This window comes from Patiria miniata, unplaced genomic scaffold (assembly GCF_015706575.1).
Source record: "Patiria miniata isolate m_02_andy unplaced genomic scaffold, ASM1570657v1 HiC_scaffold_19, whole genome shotgun sequence".
Lineage (NCBI taxonomy): Eukaryota > Metazoa > Echinodermata > Asteroidea > Valvatida > Asterinidae > Patiria > Patiria miniata.
Genome location: NW_024037057.1, coordinates 16047138 through 16068779, shown reverse-complemented (window position 1 = coordinate 16068779; position 21642 = coordinate 16047138). Strand labels below are relative to the sequence as shown.

Below are 21642 nucleotides of genomic sequence, written 5' to 3'. Positions count from 1 at the left end.
CCTTGAAATTAAGTGACTAAATTACAAAAAAGGCCAACAAAATAATGTTCTCTTGGTTTGCAGTTAGATTTTTATTGGTAACTCACGTTACAAGAAAAGTACATTGCAAACATTTAAAAAACCTACATACTGTGCACTGATGAAAAATAAATATTTGTTGTGCCCTTACATCTTTAAGGTGTAAGTCATATGCTACCATTTCAATTATTAGAAAATAAACGATCATAAAATCTCTAGAGGGATACAGGTTGTATACTTTGGTAACTCACGTTACGGTATTGAACTCACTTTATAGTTTGTCCGCCCATCTTTGGTATAGGTTCTTACAAGAAACTATTAATTAAACAAAAAAACTCTTCGCATCAATATGAACCTTTCTTTCGGCCTAACATACAAATTCACACAAAAATACTTGCATTTTGCATAGATGTTAGGATGCCAAAATGATTACCTAAAATCCATAATTTCAGCCCCCCCAAAAAACAGTTTTTGACAAAAATCAGAGATGAAACTTTTCCGATTTTAATCGGAAATCTGACTTTTTGAATTTTCCAACGAAATTTCCGATTTTCTTACAATGTGTCCCACAAAATTTGATTTTTTAACGATTGTTTTCACAAAATGTCATTTTATTTCAATCATAATTTCGATGAAAAGTCGATGTTAAAATCATCGCAAACGTAGTTTTAATCTCTTTCACCAGTCATTATTGAAGTGTTTCAACGGTAGAAACACAGGCCATAACACTGATCGGAGCCTATTCGGAGCCTATTGTTAAAATCATCGCAAACGTAGTTTTAATCTCTTTCACCAGTCATTATTGAAGTGTTTCAACGGTAGAAACACAGGCCATAACACTGATCGGAGCCTATTCCGGCTGGACAAAAGGTTAAACATTGACAGGTGACATGGAAAAATCACTGTGTCGCACGTGCGTGCATATGTACAAAGATGTATGCAATGGTACCAGCATATCCGCACCGTCCGCTAGCGCATAGCACATAGTCAGTCGGGAACGGGTAGCCTCGTGAACGATCCAGTGGATAAAATCATTATGTTGTGCAATTTTTGGAGGTTTCAGATTTAGTTGTACAAAATGCAATGCTTTAAAAATCACGATGATTATCTCGAGGATAGCGAAGAGAGCATTAGCGAAACATTTCACTGGCATTTGTTGGAAGAGAAAGACGATAATGCCTGACAACTGATCTTACATGCAGTCAATCGACTTTCTTTTTCTCAGTGCTTGCATGCGCGGTACAGAACGCATTGATGTTCGTGTACGAGGCAAACGAGCTCGGGGCCAGCGCGTACAGTCAAAACACGCGTGCACATGGCGTTTCGATTGTCAAAAGGGGAAATGGCGATCGTGTATTAATTATGGGCCTGATTCCCTAAGAGAACAAAATCAACTTTTAATCCACATTAAGAATATGCAGGTAGGTGGTAGATAAAGGGAAGGGTTTCGAATTTTTGAGGGGAATTTGGGGGTAAAATGACGATGACAACGACAAAACGCAACACGAAAATACTATAGAGATGGCGATCGCACATCACCAACCATAAAACCGCTTACAAAAAACGTAATTTCTATCCCCAAAATTGTTCACAATTACAAAATAGGTGTCATTAAGCTGAAAAGAAGTCTGCTTTAGGTTGAAAAGTAATTTTTTGAATGATAACAACACCTTTGACTCAAATTTGATCGAAACTAAAGAGGGGCCCTAAACTACATGATCGCCGATATAAATTCGCCTTTTTTTTGCCGGCCTCTGTGCCCCTTCTGCAGATATTAGTTTGGCCTTGGTGCCCTCCCTACTGGCTGTGGTGCCCTCTATAATTTTGTTTCATTCAAGGCCATAGTGGCCTTGCCCTAAAAATTCCCAAATTCAAGGCCTGTGGAAGTCATTGTGCATACAAGTGATTGTTATTCGGAACTATTGACCCTTCTTCTGTTAATCAACATGAAGCCCTTTATGTGTTGAGTTGCAAAATGTTCAACCGTGGTGGCCCAGAATGATATATTATAGGGTCTCTTTAGGAAGAGTATTCATTTTGTGTTAATAGTGTCTTTTGCTTGTGCAGTGCATTATGTCACTGATTGGCAAAAACTGCAGCTGTAATGAGGCAAAAAGAAAGTTCTTCACATGTAGCTTCACAATGCTTCCCTTAGGATTCCATGAGTTTACAGTGATTTTGTGACTTGATTGGTCTATATTAGCTTGTTAAAATTGTAACATTATGTGATGTTTCATGTTGCAGGTAATTTCCATGTCAGGATTCGAAGGGGGTGAGCGAAATGATGTCAAGACGTTAATTGAATTACTGGGTGCTAAATACACAGGCTACTTCACCAGGGGCAACACACTACTTGTCTGTAACAGGTATAGAGATCAAACATTTGTTTGTTCAGTTCATAAGACCAGTTAAAGGAATTCTGGACCAAAACGTTGTATTAAGCAAATTTCCTTCAAAAGCCTAGAGAGTAATACAGAAAGGTTCCAATAAGTGAGTTGCCAAGCCCCTAACAAAGCATTTTTCAACTTGACTGCGTATGGACTAGTCCACAAAGACCGTCTCTACACTTAAGATCTGTACTGGGCATATGATGGCTGGGGAATCACATGCTAGGCTTTGAAAAATTCTCACTGACCCGGGAACATGTACTAAAGGCTTAATGGCGAGGCGGTCTACTGACTCCCACATAGATTACTGGCTTTACAATGAAGCATATATATGCCAACATGGTAGTACTGTAATCAAAATCAAGACTTTTGGAATAATCCGTCAGGTACATGGATATCCGAGAGTAACATAGATACCTGAAACAGTGGTTTGAAGCCATTGTTGAAACACTGGTCAGTGGTGTTTAACTAGTTTGGGCCGGATGACGTGTATGTACATGCAAATGTTTTGCGGTATTCGGAACGGATGACGGATAAACACAAAGAGGGAGTGAGGCCGGAAATATCTGTCAGCAACCCACTCGCTGCTGCCTGAGAGTGATGGCTTCAACCTGCCTGGCTTGAAGTCGAGTAAAAAGTAATCCCACGCCTTGTTCCGTTCTTGTCCAGGCACGAACTGGTTAAGACCAGTCATGCGACAGTGCGCTCCAAGTCACATTATGGTAAAACAAAATCGTTGGAACTTTGTAAACTTTTTGACTTTTTATGGCTGAATAAAGTTGCAGTAAATGTCATCTGCTTGTGCCTGGGCTAGACCACTTGTTTGTACATAATATGTGGCACCTAGCTCCATTTACAAAATGTACACTGTGTACGTGTACATGTACACGTGATGCTGCTGCCACGCACTACACCAATCCTTCTGATTAGAGGCATGTGATCACACCCCCATGCCATCGCATGCCTAAAAGCTTCTCCTGAAGTGTGAATAATCACATGCCTGAATCCCTCTGTACCGCACTCCTAGGTATACATTTCTGGCATAATCATACCTCATACTTTGTGAAATAAACTTTCGTCGGTGAAGAGAAAAAAATCAAAAATAAGGCTAACATATAATTTATACTTCTCCCAGCAAAACAGTTGGGCAGCGGGGAATGGCTTCTGCCAGCCAGTGCGCCATGTTGACAGCACAGTAGCCTCGTTTCAATGCAGTATAAGTATCAAAAGCACATGCAAAGCGAAATACGCTCTAAATAAAGTGCATTGAGCAGTCATCAGTCACCTGCACAGCACACGCACTTCTACTGTACGTATGTACATGTACTGTACGTACTAAGAATGAATGAACAACCAGACTAGCAGTGTAACACTGCCCACGCAGACTGTCCGCAGTAAAAAAAGCGGACATCTTGTTTCAAGGCTATAGGTTACCCAGTATTGCACGCTGAGAGCAGACTTGTATTAAACGACATTGGCTGAAACCACGTCAAATCATTGTCACCGTTCAACAAAACACAGAACATGGCCGTGGTCTTACAAAACATGGTCTTGGCTTTAAAAAAAAATTGCGTAAGAGTTGTGGATTACTTTTAATAGTTTATAGGTAGCTTATTTTTTTGAAATGTTATTCAATCAATTGTTGTTGTCATGGGCGATTCAGGTGTACAACTGAGTACATTAAGCAGTGGGTGGGTATGGGAGATATTGGCTACAAAGTGCAGCGACATGACAGCGGGAAGGACGTGGTTGTAGTGGAGTAGCTTGGACCACAGATTTGGCCTAGAAAAATCCAAGTGTGCGTTTTTCCACACGCCTGTGATTTTCAAATCAGAAGGACTGCTACATGTAGCCACGAATTCACAAACTGACAGTCACACACAAATGGCCAAGCACATACTTATTCCCTTTAAAACGATGCTTTGCCTGTCAGTTTCCTGTCGGCATGACGTGACAGGCAACAGCGTTTACATTACCGGATCTTACTCAGTCTTGCGCATAATCGTCTGTTTTCACTGCTTAATTACTTCGCACCAGGATTATTTTGACATTGACCGGACCCGGGTGCGGGATTGTTTTTCACGAACCTCAATGCTAGACGGGTTCAGGCCGTCATCTGCGGGTAGCACACGCTGATATTTCCGGCCTTGCTTGCTGCGAGCGGGTTGCAGACAGATATTTCCGGCCTCACTCGTTACAGTGTGCTTATCCGTCATCCATTTCGAATACCTCAAAACCTTTGCATGTATACATGTCATATGACGTGAACTGGTTAAATAAATTTAATGCCTGACCGCTATAATTGTTTACCACCTATTTCTTACTTAAACTTTAGCATGTCAGAACAAAATGTGAAGATGTATGCACCACAATGGTGATTTCTGTCATTGCCATTTATTGATTTTTCTCACTGATGCAGAATGGAAGGAGCCAAGTATGAGAAGGCCCAGGAGTGGCAGATACCAGTCATCAATGTGCAGTGGTTGAATGATCTGGTGCTTGGTAACCATGAATCTATCCGCAATCTGAATGCTGCAAGGTATCAGGTTTATGACCAGCCTGATCCATTTAAGATTGACAAGTATGGCCATATGTGTACAAATCTGATGGGTAAGTCACTAAATTTTGGCAATTGTCGTGATTGTGTAGTTACAGGCCCCTCTTTCCTTTTAATTCTTAGAGTGTTTTTTATCATTTCGAAATGACTTGTGTAACCTCAAGCAGTCTTCTTTCAATTCTAATGACCCTATTTCTTATCATTTTGAACAGTACATCTTTTGGTAGAAAATGCTCTATTCGATAGCATGTGAATCAATGCTGCTTTGTGCATTCATGGTGCTGCCAATGATCATCATATTTATATTTGTGTTGTGTTTTTTTCATCTTCATCGTCATTTTACCAAAAATTTCCATTAAAAAATCAAAACCCTGCCCTCTATCCATGATATTTGTGTTGGTTTTAAACATCGCTAACTACATGTAGTTTGCAATATTTATAATTCGTGTTGTGTTTTATCCTCTTCATTTACATGTAACCTAAAATTTCCATCGAAAAACAAAACCCTGCCATTCCTGTTGGTGTTAAACATTGTTAACTAATTTGGTTAGACTGAGTCCAATGACCTAAGATTGGATTTTGGTGCTGTTATAGGAACAGGGCCCGTTCGCCCAGATTTTGTTCCGTTGACACTTAAGTGGCCGCAATTTTCGCAAATTACATTGATTAATTCATTAGTCTGATTATACAAATTTTGACAGCTTGTAGTGGTAGAGTACATGTATAACATGCTTTCTAAGGTGATCCATTGAGCGTTCTTTTCTCACGAGGTGAAGCCAAGGAAAAAGAGAACATTACATGGATCACTGAGAGAGGTTTTTGTAACTAAACTGTTAGTAAAAGCAGACAATAGAGCATGTGAGTTGACCTCAAAAACCTGTGAGATTGTGCAAGAATACAGCACATCCGGGCACCATGTCTAGGATCTACAGCGTGTGTAACATCCTATTTTTTGAATACCTTTTGTGTCCTGACTGGGCCCATTACAATTTACATGTTGCGAATTGATGACTAATTATGAAATTAAAATTGTTGACCTCAACTTCAGTACAATTGATCACACAGATACATGTAACAAAGTGGGTAAATTCAAACACGGGAGTCTGTGACTAGACCAGTCAGTGTTTGGTTAACATAGAGAGTGAACGCGGAAAGGCAAGACTTACATGCTCTATATTTACTTTATAAGGAAAAGTTGCATAATCAAGTGTGGGATGCAAACCTAGTCTACATGTACATGTACATGTTGCACCCACACTGTCAAATCTGCAGGTACATGTATGATAGTGTTTATATGTGACTTGCTCTCCATTTCTCTGTAATTAGATCCTTGGACCGTTCCGTTGAAGATCTCACATGCTGCTAAGAAGGCAAGTCTATGTTATTGTTTTACAATTACATCACACTCTTATGGTTTAACAAGGCATGAGTCATTTACTATGTCTGTATGTCAGTATTTGATTTCAACAAGGCCTTTTCACACTACAGCATCAATCCTCAGGGCTGACTGTACCTCGGAGCTGCCCCTGGGCTACGCAGGGTTGCTCTCGATTTGACCCCGAGTTTTGCATGTAAATTTCACACTGGAAGATGCGAAGCTTACAATCTGGGGTGGCTTGTAGAAAATTTGCAAATATGAAAAAAGCTGAGCTTTTCATTGCCAAATTCAGATAATGTGAAAATACGAAATATGCGACAAAACTTGTAAACTTTTCAAAATCTTCTAAGTTTTAACTGTACATAGTATGCACACTTGCCCCGGGGTTGAATTTTAACCATGGTGAGAATCTCAACCCTGGTCCCAAGAAGGGTTTAGCTTGCCCCAGGGCTAGAGTAATCTCACGTGTGAAACATCATGTGTTTTTACCCCAGCATCGCCCCAGGGCCATCTGTGAATAGTGCATAAAGATGAATTTCAAAAAGTTAAATGTGGGTTGTATTCCTCATTATGCTATGTAGCAATAAAACCAGTGATCACTGATTAGGCTGGGCAGAAAATAAAGATTGTATGTGATACCTGTGTTTGTTTGCCTAAACATTTAACAGATTTGTGTTTACTAAAAGTATTAATTACCTTTAAATAGAGGAAATCCTATAACAAAATAGACCTTTTACCACAGATATGATGTGCAAATGCCATAATGTATGCTGTGTAGACATGCTTTCTGTCTTGTTTTGGATTATCAGAAACTAGATAAAAAATGTATTTGAATATTGAATATTTTAATTTCATGGAGAAAAAAAACAAACACAAAAAAACAAGCAACTATGTAGTAAGAACAAGTGATTTTTCCACAAATCCATTAAATGCTGAGATTTAAACACAAAAATTCAGAATCAAATATTTCAGAGCAACATGATGAGAATCATAGCATGATAATTGCACAGAATGTGGTGTCAATACTTGGGTTGAATGAGTGTGATATGTCCTTGATGCATGGGTCATATTTGATATGAGACATTCGCTGCATGACATGCATGATATTTTGCTTGAAATGCTTTAGGAGAATGTCACATACGTGTACATGTAGGCTTGGGTTAATCCAACCCGGAATCCAATAGAATCATTTCATAATTTGGAATCGGAATTGCAATTCCGCTCTTTGGAGGAGTAGATTCTCCGATGTAGCCAATTCCAGTTCCCTGAATGTCGATTCCAGTCTTCGCGTGGCGATTTTGAAGACCGGCCAACTCCAACACATCTTCAAAGAACATCCGATTCATTAACAAAACGAACCTTTAAAAGTATGCAGTGCGTCAAAGTATGCAGTGCGTCAAAGACAAACTGATAGCTTTCTAATGAAAACCTTTAAAAGCTCCACGGCATATTAAATATCACAAAGAAAAAGGCAACCAGCACCGCGCTGGCATTCTTACCACATGGCCTGCCTGTCGCCATGCAATTCTCTCACAAAAATGGTATTTTTTCTTTGACGTAACATTTGATGCGAATCAGATTTCCTATCATCGTAGAAATGTTCACAGCAATTGGAAATGGTATGCAGATCCCAAAATTTGAAAAGGTTTTCAGAAAATCCATTTAAAAAGAATTGACAAAACTTCCAGAACCATCTTTTAAAACATTTGTCTCAGTTTATTTTGTCCTAGGCATCTAGGCAGTCCTGCACTTACGTTGTTCAAAAACAACCCGCAAGTGACGATGAAATGAATCGTCAGCTATTTTCGAAAAACAAGTCCCAGAATTAAATATTGGAACTATTAACTGCAAAGCTCCACATGCATGTGAGAAGGTGAAAAATCATTGCTTTAAAAGAATTTCATATCTAAAAAGACATGTAGTTGTGAACAAAACCCCAGATAAGCGTAAGTGAGGGGAAAATCTTGCGCGCACATGTACCGGTACTGTGGAGCCATCACATGGTTTAACAAGCAAGCTATATCTCAGCACGTGCTGACTGAAGGACCGTACTGTCAATTGATTGGCAAGTTGGTCACATTTTCTCTTCCACGACCCCATCACATGGTGTTTTATGTTGAGGAGAATACACGAAAAAAAATTCCATCTTATGAATAGTAAATGCGGTACCCGCTGCTATGTACATCAGATTTGAACCAGCCAACCGATCCCGTTAGCTCGGTGGTCAAGTGGTAAGACATCTGCACTAGAAAGCAGGAGGTCGTGGGTTCGAGTCCCACCCGAGTGATTTTTCCAACTTTCACTCGGGAGGTAACACACTGAGTATAAAGTGTTTATACGTCGGTGAAGGGCAAAACCTAATTTGAGAATACACGAAAAAGTGTGGATTCGTAATTTAAGAATTCGCGAGGCGTGAAGCGCCGAGTGAATTCGTAAATTAAGAATCCACACTTGCGAGTGTATTCTTCGACTTAAACCATTGCGTTAAAAAAAGTATTGTCATTAACAGACCAGTGAGTGGAGATGAAAAGACTTGCATAACTCATGTGGTGTCGTGGCCATTAGGGTAACTTACTTTTAATTTCTTTTACCCAAACCTTTGTAGATGCAAACACAACCTTTTTGATAGGGAGACGCAACTTTTCATTGATGACTTGCTGCAAAATAAACAAAATGCTTTAAAGTCCAAGGAATACTTAAATTACATGTAGATATGATTGCAATTGGCAGCAAGTTCCGATGGAGACCCTGCAGACGTTTTACATTTTATGTTGTCCATCTTTGGGCTGATGAGCACCATGCATGTTATGAGAAACATCTTAATAATTAAGGGTAGCACTGACAATACTGATTTTTAGCTGCGGACAGCAGCTCAACAAATGGTCGTGTCTCTCCGTTAGTTGGTCCATTGGTTAGTTAGTAACAAGCGTCAGCAACAGCCTTGCATGGCTATAAATCACCTCATACCTTGGGCCCGGGTAACTCCTCCCTCAGGCCTGGGCCCTCTGTTGTTCACTTTAATGGATCTCCACTGATCGCCTACCAATTTTCTGCAGTCCTTGAAAATTGGGTAACTAGGGTAAAAAATCTGATGTTTGTACTGAACACACTACTCCTTGCAGAAATTACATGGCACAATCACGTGACACATGAGATCATTTCAAGCTTGTTTTTTTTGGGCAAGCAAGATGTTTTGGTTGATATTGCCCACATGGCGATAGGATTGTCCACAAATCAGAGTACATGTAAATCAATTGCTCTTGAAAGTTACACAAAGAGGTTTCTACACAATGGAGCTTGTGTTGATTCTGGGGAAAATTGCGGAAGGGTATTTACAAAAATGCCCAGTGAGTGGGGAGGGTAAATACTGTTCATACTTGTACCTCACACTTCGTACCTCATACTTCGTACCTGTATGTAGAATATGCTTTGCTGTGTATTTTATGTGGAATTACATGTACGTACATGTGTACAGTGTACAATTTATGATATAAAGCCAAAATTGAGGTTTGGTATTTTGTCATGAATTTGTGTGTAAACCAACCCAGGGCTTTGTGTTTAAGTGGTCATTTTACATTGTTGTAAATGATAATTTGTTTAATTTGCATAAAAACTTCATTGTGGTTGAAGCCGTTTTCTTTTTAACTCTGTTTTTATTTTTGTTCTCAGTTATGCAAGGCAATGCTTGGCAAGGTATAGTGAATTTTTGTATGTTTCACTGATTTAGTATTAAATCAATTGTATTTGTCGTTCGTAAGAATGTAGTCTATATGCATTATATACAATCACACTTAAAGCAGACAGGAAAAAGGGCATGACTAAATGTAATGATAGCAATGAAAGATGTATTGTCTGTGCTCTTTTCAAGTTGAAATCCATTTGAAGTTTAAATATATTTTTTAATTGCTATTTTTCTAGTTTTACAAAAGTTATTCATGTTTCAATGAGACGGTGAGGACAAAAAACAATTGACGCATGTGTAGTTATAAAATGATTATTTCAAAATTTCAAAATATTTTTGGCCAGAAATAGTTCAGTTCTCTCAGGGCTGGTTCCCCTAGATCTGAATCAATAGCAGGAACCAGTCTACTCTCAAAGCACATCTGTTTGTGGACAAAAGTAACCCCAAGCCTTGTTTTCGCAAGGTTGCAGACACCCAAATAGAAAAATATGTAGGGTTTGTTGGTTAAGAATGAAACATAAAATTTACCAAAAAATGGAATATATTGACGGGCACAGACAGTACATCTTTAGCAGGTGACATTCAAGATGACTTTAATAATAACATTTGCTGAATGTACATGTACGTGTGTGGTTTGCAGTCTATGATAGACTGAACTGAAAAACACAAACACAAATCATGCTTTACTACAAATGAATCATTCCACGTTCTTTACTAAATCATTCAAATGATTTACTACATCACTGTTAATCATTTCACAGACCCAAAATAGATCAACTACATGTAGATCTGCTAAACCCACCTTAATCTCCCTAAGTTTCTCTTTTTCCTTCTTTTTACTTCCACACACACACCCATCTTTGTAAACACCGGCAATCGTGAACTCCCTATTGTCCCTAATCCTCATTCCTTTGTTTGTACTCTAATTTTTTAGCAACAGCTCTCATGGTTTTGTACACGAATTTCAATTGTGGACTATCGGTCAATCGTGGACCTATTGTTTATGCCCTAACCCTTTTGTCCTAGGTCCACGATTGCCGGTGTTTACATCACACATACATATAGTTGCGGACTGCTTTATACATGTAGTATAGATCTTGTTATCCTTTACATCTGAGGATGTGGGACAGTGGGTTTCCTGTGATAACAATACCACTGAGGACCGTGCCAAGTCAACCTTATGGGATATGTCAAGAAAAAGTTAAGTACCAACAGTAGGAACAAAAGAAGTGGACAGTAAGGGGTCCTCATAGTCCATGGGCCAGACCAGACGTTGCAAAACTTTCATGGAGTCAATTTCTTTGTGACATCGCTATAAGTGAAAAAATACATCATAGCTTTTTGTAATGAGTAGCTTTCATGTGAAATATCTTTTTGATGCAGGTACTCAGGGCGGGGCTACAACTCCCCCCCCAAAAAAAAAAAAATGAAATTTTTTATAATTGCACCTGAACACTTCGGCTGATCGGTAAAAGAGGTCAATATCTTGTTATCAGTTATAATAAAACTTTTTCATCATTTGTGTGTGTTCAACCATGAATATGTGCATTTTTGGATAGAATCCAATGTTTTTTGCCAAGGTCCATCATGATGTACTTACTTGAGACTACAATTCATGGCAACCCGACTAACCACAATGCAAGCTGGGAAATCAATGTCTGGCCGAGTGAGAGGAATGGTGGCTCCAGCTATCCCATCCAGAGACACTTCTCTTATAGATTGACTTGAATGCAATATGTGAAAATATCCTATTCAAATAATGGGTCATATACAGTTTAATTTCCAGTAGTCAAGGCAGAATGGGCCTCGCTAAATGGTGGAAATGGGGTTTGTAATCAATGTATGTAACCAGTGCCAATTTGCCAGAGCTTGTGGGTTGGGCGGGGTTATACCTTAAAATATAGTGTCCATTCGTGGACTCATCAGCCGCTGCATTTGTATTGGGTTGGGAGTTAATTGGAACTCACAGTGGGAAAATACGTTGTCTCTAAAAAAAAAAAACATTTTCTCTTAATCAACCTGATAACATTTTGGCAAGTACAGCCTTGATTGGATGGGAGTTGTTCACCACGAGTGAAACAAGTATATCGAGCGTGTTGTACGAGTTCTCATCAGTGCGGGATTGTTTATCCATCATTGTGTTGAGTTTGGCGCTGACTAATTTCTTCTTGATGTTGGCTTTCATATACATTTAAGCAATTTGAGGGGTTTGGGGGAAAATGTCCCGCAAGGTTGGGTTGTTTAAAATAAGATTTCAATGTTTGAGAAGTGCTCTTCGGAAACTAAACTGTATATGACCCATTATTTGAAGAGATATTTCACAAAATGTCAATCTATGAGAGAAGCGTCTTTGGATGGAATAGAGCCATACTGGATTCCCAGAATGCATTGTTGTTCGTAGGGTGGCCATGAACTTTAGTTGCAAGTAAGTACAGGATAGGCCCGGGCAAAGAAATCATTTATCAATCTATGAGGCGTCCAATCTATGAGGCGTCGGACTTAAGGGCCTTTATTTGGTTGGGGATGATATTTTGTGGGACCTGTGTGGCGTCGGACCTATGAGGCGTTGGACTTATGAGCGGACCCTTGATGGCATTTGATTTGCAGCACTGCACTGTTTGCTATTTATGTTTTTTATATTTGCATGTGTTTATCAACGCAGGATACATGTATAACCATTCAGTAATGTATCGTGATAAGAGAATGCCACAATACAGCTCACAATACAATAAACAATAATAATATGATACTTTATTGAGAATAAATGTAGACAGAAGGCTATTCTAGTCACGTGGAGTCTGGATTTTTAACAGAATAATCTTATTGTGGACACTGTATCAACCTTTTTTATTAATTACCTCCTACCTAAAAGTTAAGTACAAAGCAGCTGTAGCAGTGTTTACAAACATTAAAAAAAAAAAAGAGAGAGAAACGCAATGCATTTGCACAGCATTGGACAATTACTATGAATGAATACAGTCAATGCATACACTGCCATGAGTCATTAGTTCTTAATATGTATCGTGATGTCTAGTGTAACCTTAATATTGTGATATATATGGTACTGTTAAAGTTGTTGTAGTTCCATCACCGCTATGCTAATAAACAAGAAAGGATGTGTGTTTGTGTGTATGTGTTTATGGTGTAAATCGAGGACACACGTGTGAAGCATCATCAAGTAATTGAGCACAGGAGTCAAATCGAGGACGACCTCGAATTAGAAAACGTGTACAAAACCAATTGGAGCTGTTGCAAAAAAAGTTAGTGTATAAACAAGGGATCGATGATGAGGAACAATAGAAAATCCTTGATTTACACCATAAACAAACCTGTGTGTGTATGTGTGTGTTCATGAGCGACAGGCGGCAAAGGGCAAGTTGGAGCAAAGACCAGTGGTTAACTAGTGGTTGGTTCGTGACGTACCTGGCGCATGCGCACTGAGGTTGAAGTGCGAATGACTCTAGTCAAACTATTGTCATGTCAACAACCGTCAAAAACTGGCGGTCGCACAATTATTCAACACTTGTTGTTTCTCTTTTTTTACACAAAAGTGATTGTGTATAGTTTACAACAATCTTACATAATCGCCAATATTATTGTACAATGGTGTCAAAAGTGACATAATCGCAAACTAACATGGAAAAACTCTGCAATGAAAATGAAATTTAGCGCTCACAGTTTTGTTTTCCGCCATTTTTGTTGATAGTTGGTGGTCCCCTCTGCACTACATGTATGCTATGGAAATTGCTATTGGTAACCAGCTATAAATCGTTGCGCAACCAGCCGCGGTAGGCTGGTTCCAAATAGTCGACTAGCGTAGTCAACCATTGTCGACTAGACAGAGTTCGGGCTAACTTAGTAGAACTATGGTTATAACAATAGTTCTTGCGCAAACTTGTCCAAAGCTGCCTCCCCCTGCATACGGGTGAGGTGAAGTCTCGTTCTTACTAGGCGTACACTAAGTATATACATAGAGTGTATGCTTCATGTTTGTTCATTTTTGCAGACTATTATGTGTTTTCTTTTCATGAAAAAAAAACTGCTCAAAGAGCAAATGATCCTAAGTACCTTTAACCCTTTCATGAATGTTAGACGGCATACCAGGCAGATCACATAACCACCCCAACCCTTCAAAATGCAACTGCATGTTAGTGTGATTCAGTTGGAGTAAGTACTGCATTAGTAAACTGATGCTTTACATGGGATAAGGCATACTTCCATAGTCAGAGTCCACAGTTTGATTTTGCAATAGTGAGGAAGGTTCCTAGTACATGACTCAAAGGGGTTAGGGTTCATCATTATTCAGCAGTTTTATTTGAAGTCCAATTGTAATTTGACTTGTGATTGACTCAGTGACAACTCAATTATATTAGTTCACATGGTGTACTGCAAGCCAATCTGAGATTAAACATAGAAGGTATTACTTTCTCTGCTGAATCTTTATGCTTTCAGTTTCATAAAGGGGTGTTTCTTTTTTATTTTAGTAGATCGCCATTATATCAAACATTGTAGCAAGTGTTTAGTAAACTATGTATGTGTTCTGTGCACAAACGATAAACAGCACATTGTGCCCTACTGGCGCCACCTCCATCTCCATTGTGTGGGACGTACAACATGCTGGCAATGCACTGTGTACATGTACATGTATTATGTTAGTTGTCCCACGAGCAAAGGGGAAAACGGAATAATGTAATGTGTCTGTGTCTCATACCATGTGAGACATTGCATTTGTAGACCATAGACATTGACTCACCTACATGTACCATGTGAGACACAGACGCGCCTCATTTTCTGCATTCCACAAGCACAAGTGTGATAACAAATTTATCTTCAAGCAAACTTGACGCACAGTAAGGATGGAACACGCACACTGTACACAACCTTTTCTAGCGGGTATCCTATCACACAAGTGTGCAGCAGGAATGTCGTGCACATCTTGGAATAGCGCGATACGGACCATGGTATTAGGTATAATATCACACTGTTGTTGCCATGGATCGACCAATCAGTATTAAGGACTTAAGTTTTCTTGAAGATAGGCCCAAAAAAAATGGTTCTGCTTCTGATTACATGGCATTTGAAAATAGTTTTTTTGTGTACGATCATATGGAGGCGTCTGCATGAAGTGAAGGGTAAAAGGTAGTAATTGATGGTTTTGGGTGTTTTTTCCCTCATTTTTTCTCATAAAAAAAATTAGGGTAGGGGCTGTCAGAATAGGGTAGGTACATGTAGGGAAACCGGAAGCAGAACTATTATATTTTTTTGGCCTTATGGTATGGTGTACACACAACTAATATTCATCTGAATGTGCAACAACCCAGCATCTCTGCCTGGGTGCCTGGCACACAGCAGCAACATCATTCAAGTGTCTTTCATATCTGTCTCCCAAAGGGGTTCTAGTGCACACTCCATAGTGGTTATTTGTTTGGTGAGCAAAGACCTACATGTACATTTACATTTTAAATGGCAACATTGGATACAGAGTGTTTAGAAAAGAGGCCGTTTACTATACAACATGTCATCTGTCATAAAGTTGCAAGGTGCTGGAGAACTAATGCAGTTATTTAACAATGATTCTCACATTCATATCACACTCATTGTCCACGTGTATCCACTAATACTAATTGGTCTTCCTTCCATATGCCTCATATGATGGAGAATCAGCTATAATAGCATAATTCTACTAATACCACATTTTATTGTATTAGTTCCTTAACAAGTGATAACTTGTTTCCGAAATGTTCAACAGTGAATCTTAGTGATTTCAAGTGGCTTTACAATTACAACATACGAATAAAACAATAGATGAATTTACTAACTAATCATTGTTATTGTAAGGCCAGTCATGGCATAATGCACTGAGATTGATATAAGAACTTCATACCTCTTTTTAAAGAGTACTGAAACAATGTTTTACCCAGGACAGAATGTTGAGAGTGGCAACCGGATTATAAAAAAGAAAGTAAGACGTAATTGTTCAAAATTGCAGATTAAGTTATTTTTTTGTGACTGATGTGAAAATGTACACAAACAGCTGTTGTAATCTGCAACCCAAGATGTTTGAACTATTTAAATCATTGTGCAATTATGCCAACTTACATGAAACTGATTGTTAATATATTGTGCAGCTGCATTTCAACTGTGTTGCATTGATGCATATCGTTCATTACACACTTCTTTGTGAAATCAGCTGAAAGTCACATTTTTTAATGCAAGCTGAGGTGAAGGTTACAGTGGGCTTTCCTGACTCTTTACAGAAGTTCTTGTCCAACCTAGGACAGAAAGCGGGTCAACTGATGAAGAGGAAATGTGAACAAGGCTTTCCAGTTGCCAAGAGACAAAGGTAATTGCAGATTTTTGAGAAATGACTTTTGATTGAACATTCCCATCAAAAACATATTCCAGTCATTTCCAGTATTAAAGTCCAGGGTTCAGTTCGGTTGACATCCGTTGCAACACTCTACATGATGAAGTTGGAAACAGATTTCTTAAACAGTTTTATGGTTAGAAATAATTTATAATCTGATATGGAGGGAAAATGGATTTCTTCATGATGCCATTAATCAAATGCTATGGAGTAAGCATAGCCAAAACATTCAGCACTAGGTTAGGAAATGTTATGTCATGGAAAATTGTTGATCAGCTAAAGTTCCTTCGTGGAACCTGACTGTAGATGATAGGTGCATTAGATTTGACATAAATGAAGAATGTTTTTTGGTTTTTCAGGAAGAGTAGTGTGAGTGGTGAGGATGAATGGGAAGGGTCGCCTCTCATGCTGGATCCTGACAAGATCCCACATGTCATGTTGACAGGCATCGATAGCCGAGCCATTCCTGACCTTATCAAGGTATGTATGCTAGACTGATGGAGCCCAGTTTATGGCTCTGCTAACCATGCAAGTCACTCTATTCTGTGCTTATTCCGAAGACAAAGTCCCTTAGTTACAAGTTGTTCAGTTGACTCCCGTTAGTACGAAATCCATGGGACCTGGTCAAAATAGTTGAGTCCGAATTTCGTATTATCCGATGCAAAAGTTTCCAACCCATTGTTTACTATTGTGTAAGGCCTATGAATGTGCATGATGTTCACTTGTGTAATCAAAACAAAAAAGAACATCTTGGTTGTGTTGTACTATCAAACAAAACGAATTCTAAAAAACTTGGAAAATACGGTATGGTACATTGTACATGTACATGTACATTGTACATATATTTCGTGTTATGATATGTAAAAAAAAAAAAAAAACACCTTGAGACTTGAAGACGAAGTGAACATATAAATGACCAGCGGCAATGTGACGACTGAATCAACAAGAACCATGTTGTTCAACGTACCAATTGTGTCGTGGAGAGACATTCCTAATTTATTTTTATACATGTACCTTTTGTGTTTCAGTGTTCAATTTGAGTAGTCTTTCCAGCAAAAAATATGTGTGAGAGACCTTCAGACTTGGGTTTGTTTCTACATGTAATTTGCACGTGCTGATCCAAAATCCAAACTTGTTTGCTTGCTTAATACCAGCTGATGAGAAAGCGCCCCTGTGAGACAGTTTCCTAAGCAATGATGTCACAATCGTACATCCTGATACGTGATCTTATTGGCTTGCAACATATTTTACCCACAATCCTGTGCGTACGGTCTGCATAATGCAGTGATGAGGCGATCAGTTTCTTCCCAGCGACTGCCATTTACAGAATGGGAAGGGCCGATATCGGTGCATATTGCGAAGGTCATGTTTAGATTATGATTTCAAGAAGTATTTCTGTGGTGTGGCTAGAAAATTGTTGATCTGGTGTGCACCGTAAAGTTGGGTTTTTGTTTCATTCTTTATCTTTATTTGCCAATGCGCCAATCTCTTTTTAACTGAAAAAAAAAGCCATTTGGATTTATTAGGTTAGCTTCAAACCAGTGTTGTAGGTCTAGAAACCTGGTCTTGGTCTCGAGACCGTCTCGAGACCTTTTTTGCAGTCTCGGTCTCGGGAGGGCTGGTCTCGGTCTCGAAAGCTCTGGTGTCGGTCTCGGACGACAAGGTCTCGGGTTTTACCCCCGAGACCTGTTGAGACCACAACAAAATGCACCATTTATGTATGGCTTTATTCATTTGCAGCTGAATTACATGTGAGTCTAGTCTTTATTCCAAACATAAAAGAATTTGTTAAGTGTAAGTTTTCATGCTGAAGAATGAGATGAAGCTGGAATAAAGACCAGTCAGTGCATCTTGTTGATTTGGTACCCGTGTACAGTTATGTTGCCCAGGTATTTCACTGGTACACATCGTACGGTCCTGGTACACATCGTACGGTTTGCAGCAAGTTGTACACCGACTTCACCGAACTTGTTGGCTGCAATTTGAACAGTAATTTAAAGGGCCTATAATTTTGAAATCGGAATGCATTCGCCTGGCTGACAACATTTTAGACACTGCTTTTCGGGGCAAGGTATTTTGTTAGTTACCTTTACATTAACAATCAATCAACAGGGTACCGGTAGGAAACTCATCCAAAATATTTTTTAATTTTTTCAACCTTCCAATACTCTATTTAGAAATGTAAAATTTCTTTTTTTTTTCCCTTTATGTTTAGTCTCTGTCGCGGTCTCAGAAGTCTTGGTCTCGGTCTTTGTCTCGGTCTCGGCCTTCAAAAGTCTCGGTCTCGGTCTCGGTCTCGAAAGAGCTGGTCTTGGACTTGGTCTCGGACATGGAGGTCTCGACTACAACACTGCTTCAATCAAGAAGTCCTTGATTATACGCTGCATCAGACAAGTTGTCTTAGCAGCGTGTCCACGTAGATTACACCGTCCACGTTAGCTTGGGTGCAGATGATGTCACTTACTTGGTTATTATTATTACTTGGTTATTGTTCCCAGTGGGAGGTTTCTTCTGTTGTTGCTGGTTGTCATTGTATCATGGTATCATCAGCAGGCTTTGATAACAGGGCTTGGTTGGTCACCACAGCGCGCGATTAGTGAACATACCGGTACCACAGTGTCGGCAAGATTAAACGTCATCCATAGATAAAACTTATTGCTGATCGTTATTATGCTACTTTCAGATAAGGTCTGAAAGGTAAAAAAAGCTGTGAAGTTAGTAAGCTTTTGTGGTTTTCAAAAACTTTCGTAATAAATGAGTCACTAACAATGGTTTTACATGCCAGGGGGTCGCCAACACTGTTTGTAGAAAATGTGTACTACCCGATTTTGTCTTAAGCAGATTTCTCCCAAAAGAAACGTGTACAATTTTGCCGGGACCAAAGATATGTGTTTGTTATAACTGGAATTTTGTCTTACCTGATTTCGTAGTAACGGGAGTCGACTTTATATGTTGAGTGCTGCAAGTCAAATCTCAAGGTTTGGTTTAGGTTCAGGTTTGGCAAGGTTGAGTTGGCATCACATTGCAACATCAAAGTGAGTTGCCATGGACGTACACCTGTTAATCCTTTGTAAGCATTCTAAACCTAAGGACCCTTTGCTGGACCCAGTCATGTGTCAGTATAAACCTAGCCATGCCACACTGCTACTGCTTTCTAGCATGACTACCATATACAAAATACAAAACAATTGTTGAGTTGGGATGTGGAAAATGCATTCATATTTTAACAGACGAGACACTAGTAAAGGTGGAAGTTGCTCGAATGGGCAGTGTAAAAAACTTCTAAAAAGGTGTTCCGTTAGTACCGGTTGGAGAATTAGGTGAACTTCGTGTGTTCCTACTTATTTTGATGCCTGAATCCAAAATTAATGTTAGTGGAACACAACGGAACATGACTTACTTTTAGGGCCCATTCCATTCAGACATGTAAAGAACAGGGGAGTAAAAGACTTGTCATAATTGATTGGTGTTTAATTGTTCTGACAGCTGTCCATACTGGCCAACCACGGAAGTAGAAACAGTTAGTAATGATGTAAGCAATTAAATGACGCAGGGGAATTTCAAAGCCTGATTTCACCCCCATGTTCCATTCGATTGTATTGACAACGCGATCATTAGATTTTCGGTGATTTAAACTATCGGTAAATGAAACTTATATTCAATTCCCAGTCAGGTACCACAAGTTGACACAAAAACCGGGAGTGTGCTACAGCCTATTGGGGCATGGCCGCCGATAATGGCCCGAGCCAAAGGCTTATCTTTATAACTGCTCCAACACACTATTAACCCATTCATAAATACTTTTTTGGTTCAGAGTCGAAAAATTGACAAACTACCGGTGATTTTTGTTCTACCATTTTACTCCATGTGCGAGACTTTTTCTATGATGTGCACGGCACGTGCGGTATGCTCAACCTCTCCCCTTCTTATACATGTATAGAGATCATATCAGTGACTCTAACTGGTTCGTAAGTCTGATGTCATTACAACTAAATCATGCCCACTGCACACGGAGTTGCATTTGAATAATTGGAACCAAAAGTAGTACAAATTGGCGTGTTTAGTCACTTAGGCGCTAGCAATCAGTTGTGTGTGCACGTGTTTAATGCAGTCACTTACAAACGGAAAAGCCGGCTGGGCACAGCGGGGCACGCGGCGCATACTGCACTGATATGGCACGCAGCACAGGTGCCAGTTTTAAACATCACTGTTTAAATACCGAGAAGTGTTTAAACAGCACTTTAAAACCACCCTTGTGACGGTTTGTTAACTGATAGGATAATAGGTAAAACTGCCTCGGATATTTATGAATGAAGAATATTAAATGCTTGATGAATCAATGTGGAAAAAGACCAGTATAGGAGATAGATACTGGGCTGGAATACAAGGCACATGTGTGAACACAGTAATACAACTTGAAGCCAAGAATAACGAGGGGAAAATCAATTTCAAAAAACAAAACTACAGAGACTCACCTGCAAACACACACAAAAAAGTCCCCTCTAATGTGCCTGCGTCCAGCTGGACAGCTAAAAGTACAACACCTCAACACCAAACAGCACAATCTTACACTTGGTCTCTACCTCACCTGAAAGAATGAAAAGTCTGCAGTATGCACAACTAAAGAAAACTATATCTGCCTGAGTAGTGGTCTGCCAGGGCCTGACAGGCCTGGACAGCATGTGGGTTTGGTTGTATGGGAGAAGTACAATATAAATGGGGCAAGAATGTAATTGCTTACAGCCACTGAAAAATAAAGTCATGTTATTTGGCAGACTATTGCTATTTGTTTTAGTTTAGCACTTCTCAACAACCGTGTGACATGACATGCTTATAAACTTTCCACAGTTCATATTTTCTTTTGCATCGATTGTGGGTCATTCCAAAGTATAGAAATCTTCCACGGCCACCAACTCAGATTTGGCTCAAAACCTATGTATTAAAAACACATGCAAAACTTTAGGCATCAACTTCTTAGGGTTTTCTGAGATGCGGCCCTCAAATGATAGGGTGCCACACCCCCTTTTTGATTTTGCTAGTCGTGAACGTTGATTTATAGGGTTTTGGAGGCTAATATCTTGCAAATGAATCAAACTCCAGGGTGATCTGGCACCAGGCTTTCAGAATCTGCCGTCAGAATTGGCCTCTCTTTTCTCATTTCAGAGTTACTAGTCCCTCAAATAGGAATCATTTCATAGCCAAAATCAAAATTCAATTTTTAAGGGGCTCCTGTCAACCCAGGATCGAACGGTG

At 39.3% G+C, this 21642-nt stretch overlaps 1 protein-coding gene across 2 annotated transcripts in view; it reads left to right on the top strand.

The window, feature by feature from the left end:
- Positions 1 to 21642, top strand: part of LOC119725911 (PAX-interacting protein 1-like) — a 62937-nt gene that overhangs the window by 25450 nt on the left and 15845 nt on the right. Inside the window, exons 9-14 of one of the 2 annotated variants that reach the window (XM_038197523.1) lie at positions 2263 to 2384; positions 4825 to 5015; positions 6289 to 6332; positions 10010 to 10033; positions 16280 to 16365; positions 16749 to 16869. In XM_038197523.1, coding sequence (XP_038053451.1) covers positions 2263 to 2384; positions 4825 to 5015; positions 6289 to 6332; positions 10010 to 10033; positions 16280 to 16365; positions 16749 to 16869 — 588 coding nt within the window. The remainder of the gene's footprint in view (positions 1 to 2262; positions 2385 to 4824; positions 5016 to 6288; positions 6333 to 10009; positions 10034 to 16279; positions 16366 to 16748; positions 16870 to 21642) is intronic. The other variant, XM_038197524.1, reaches the window with a different exon arrangement.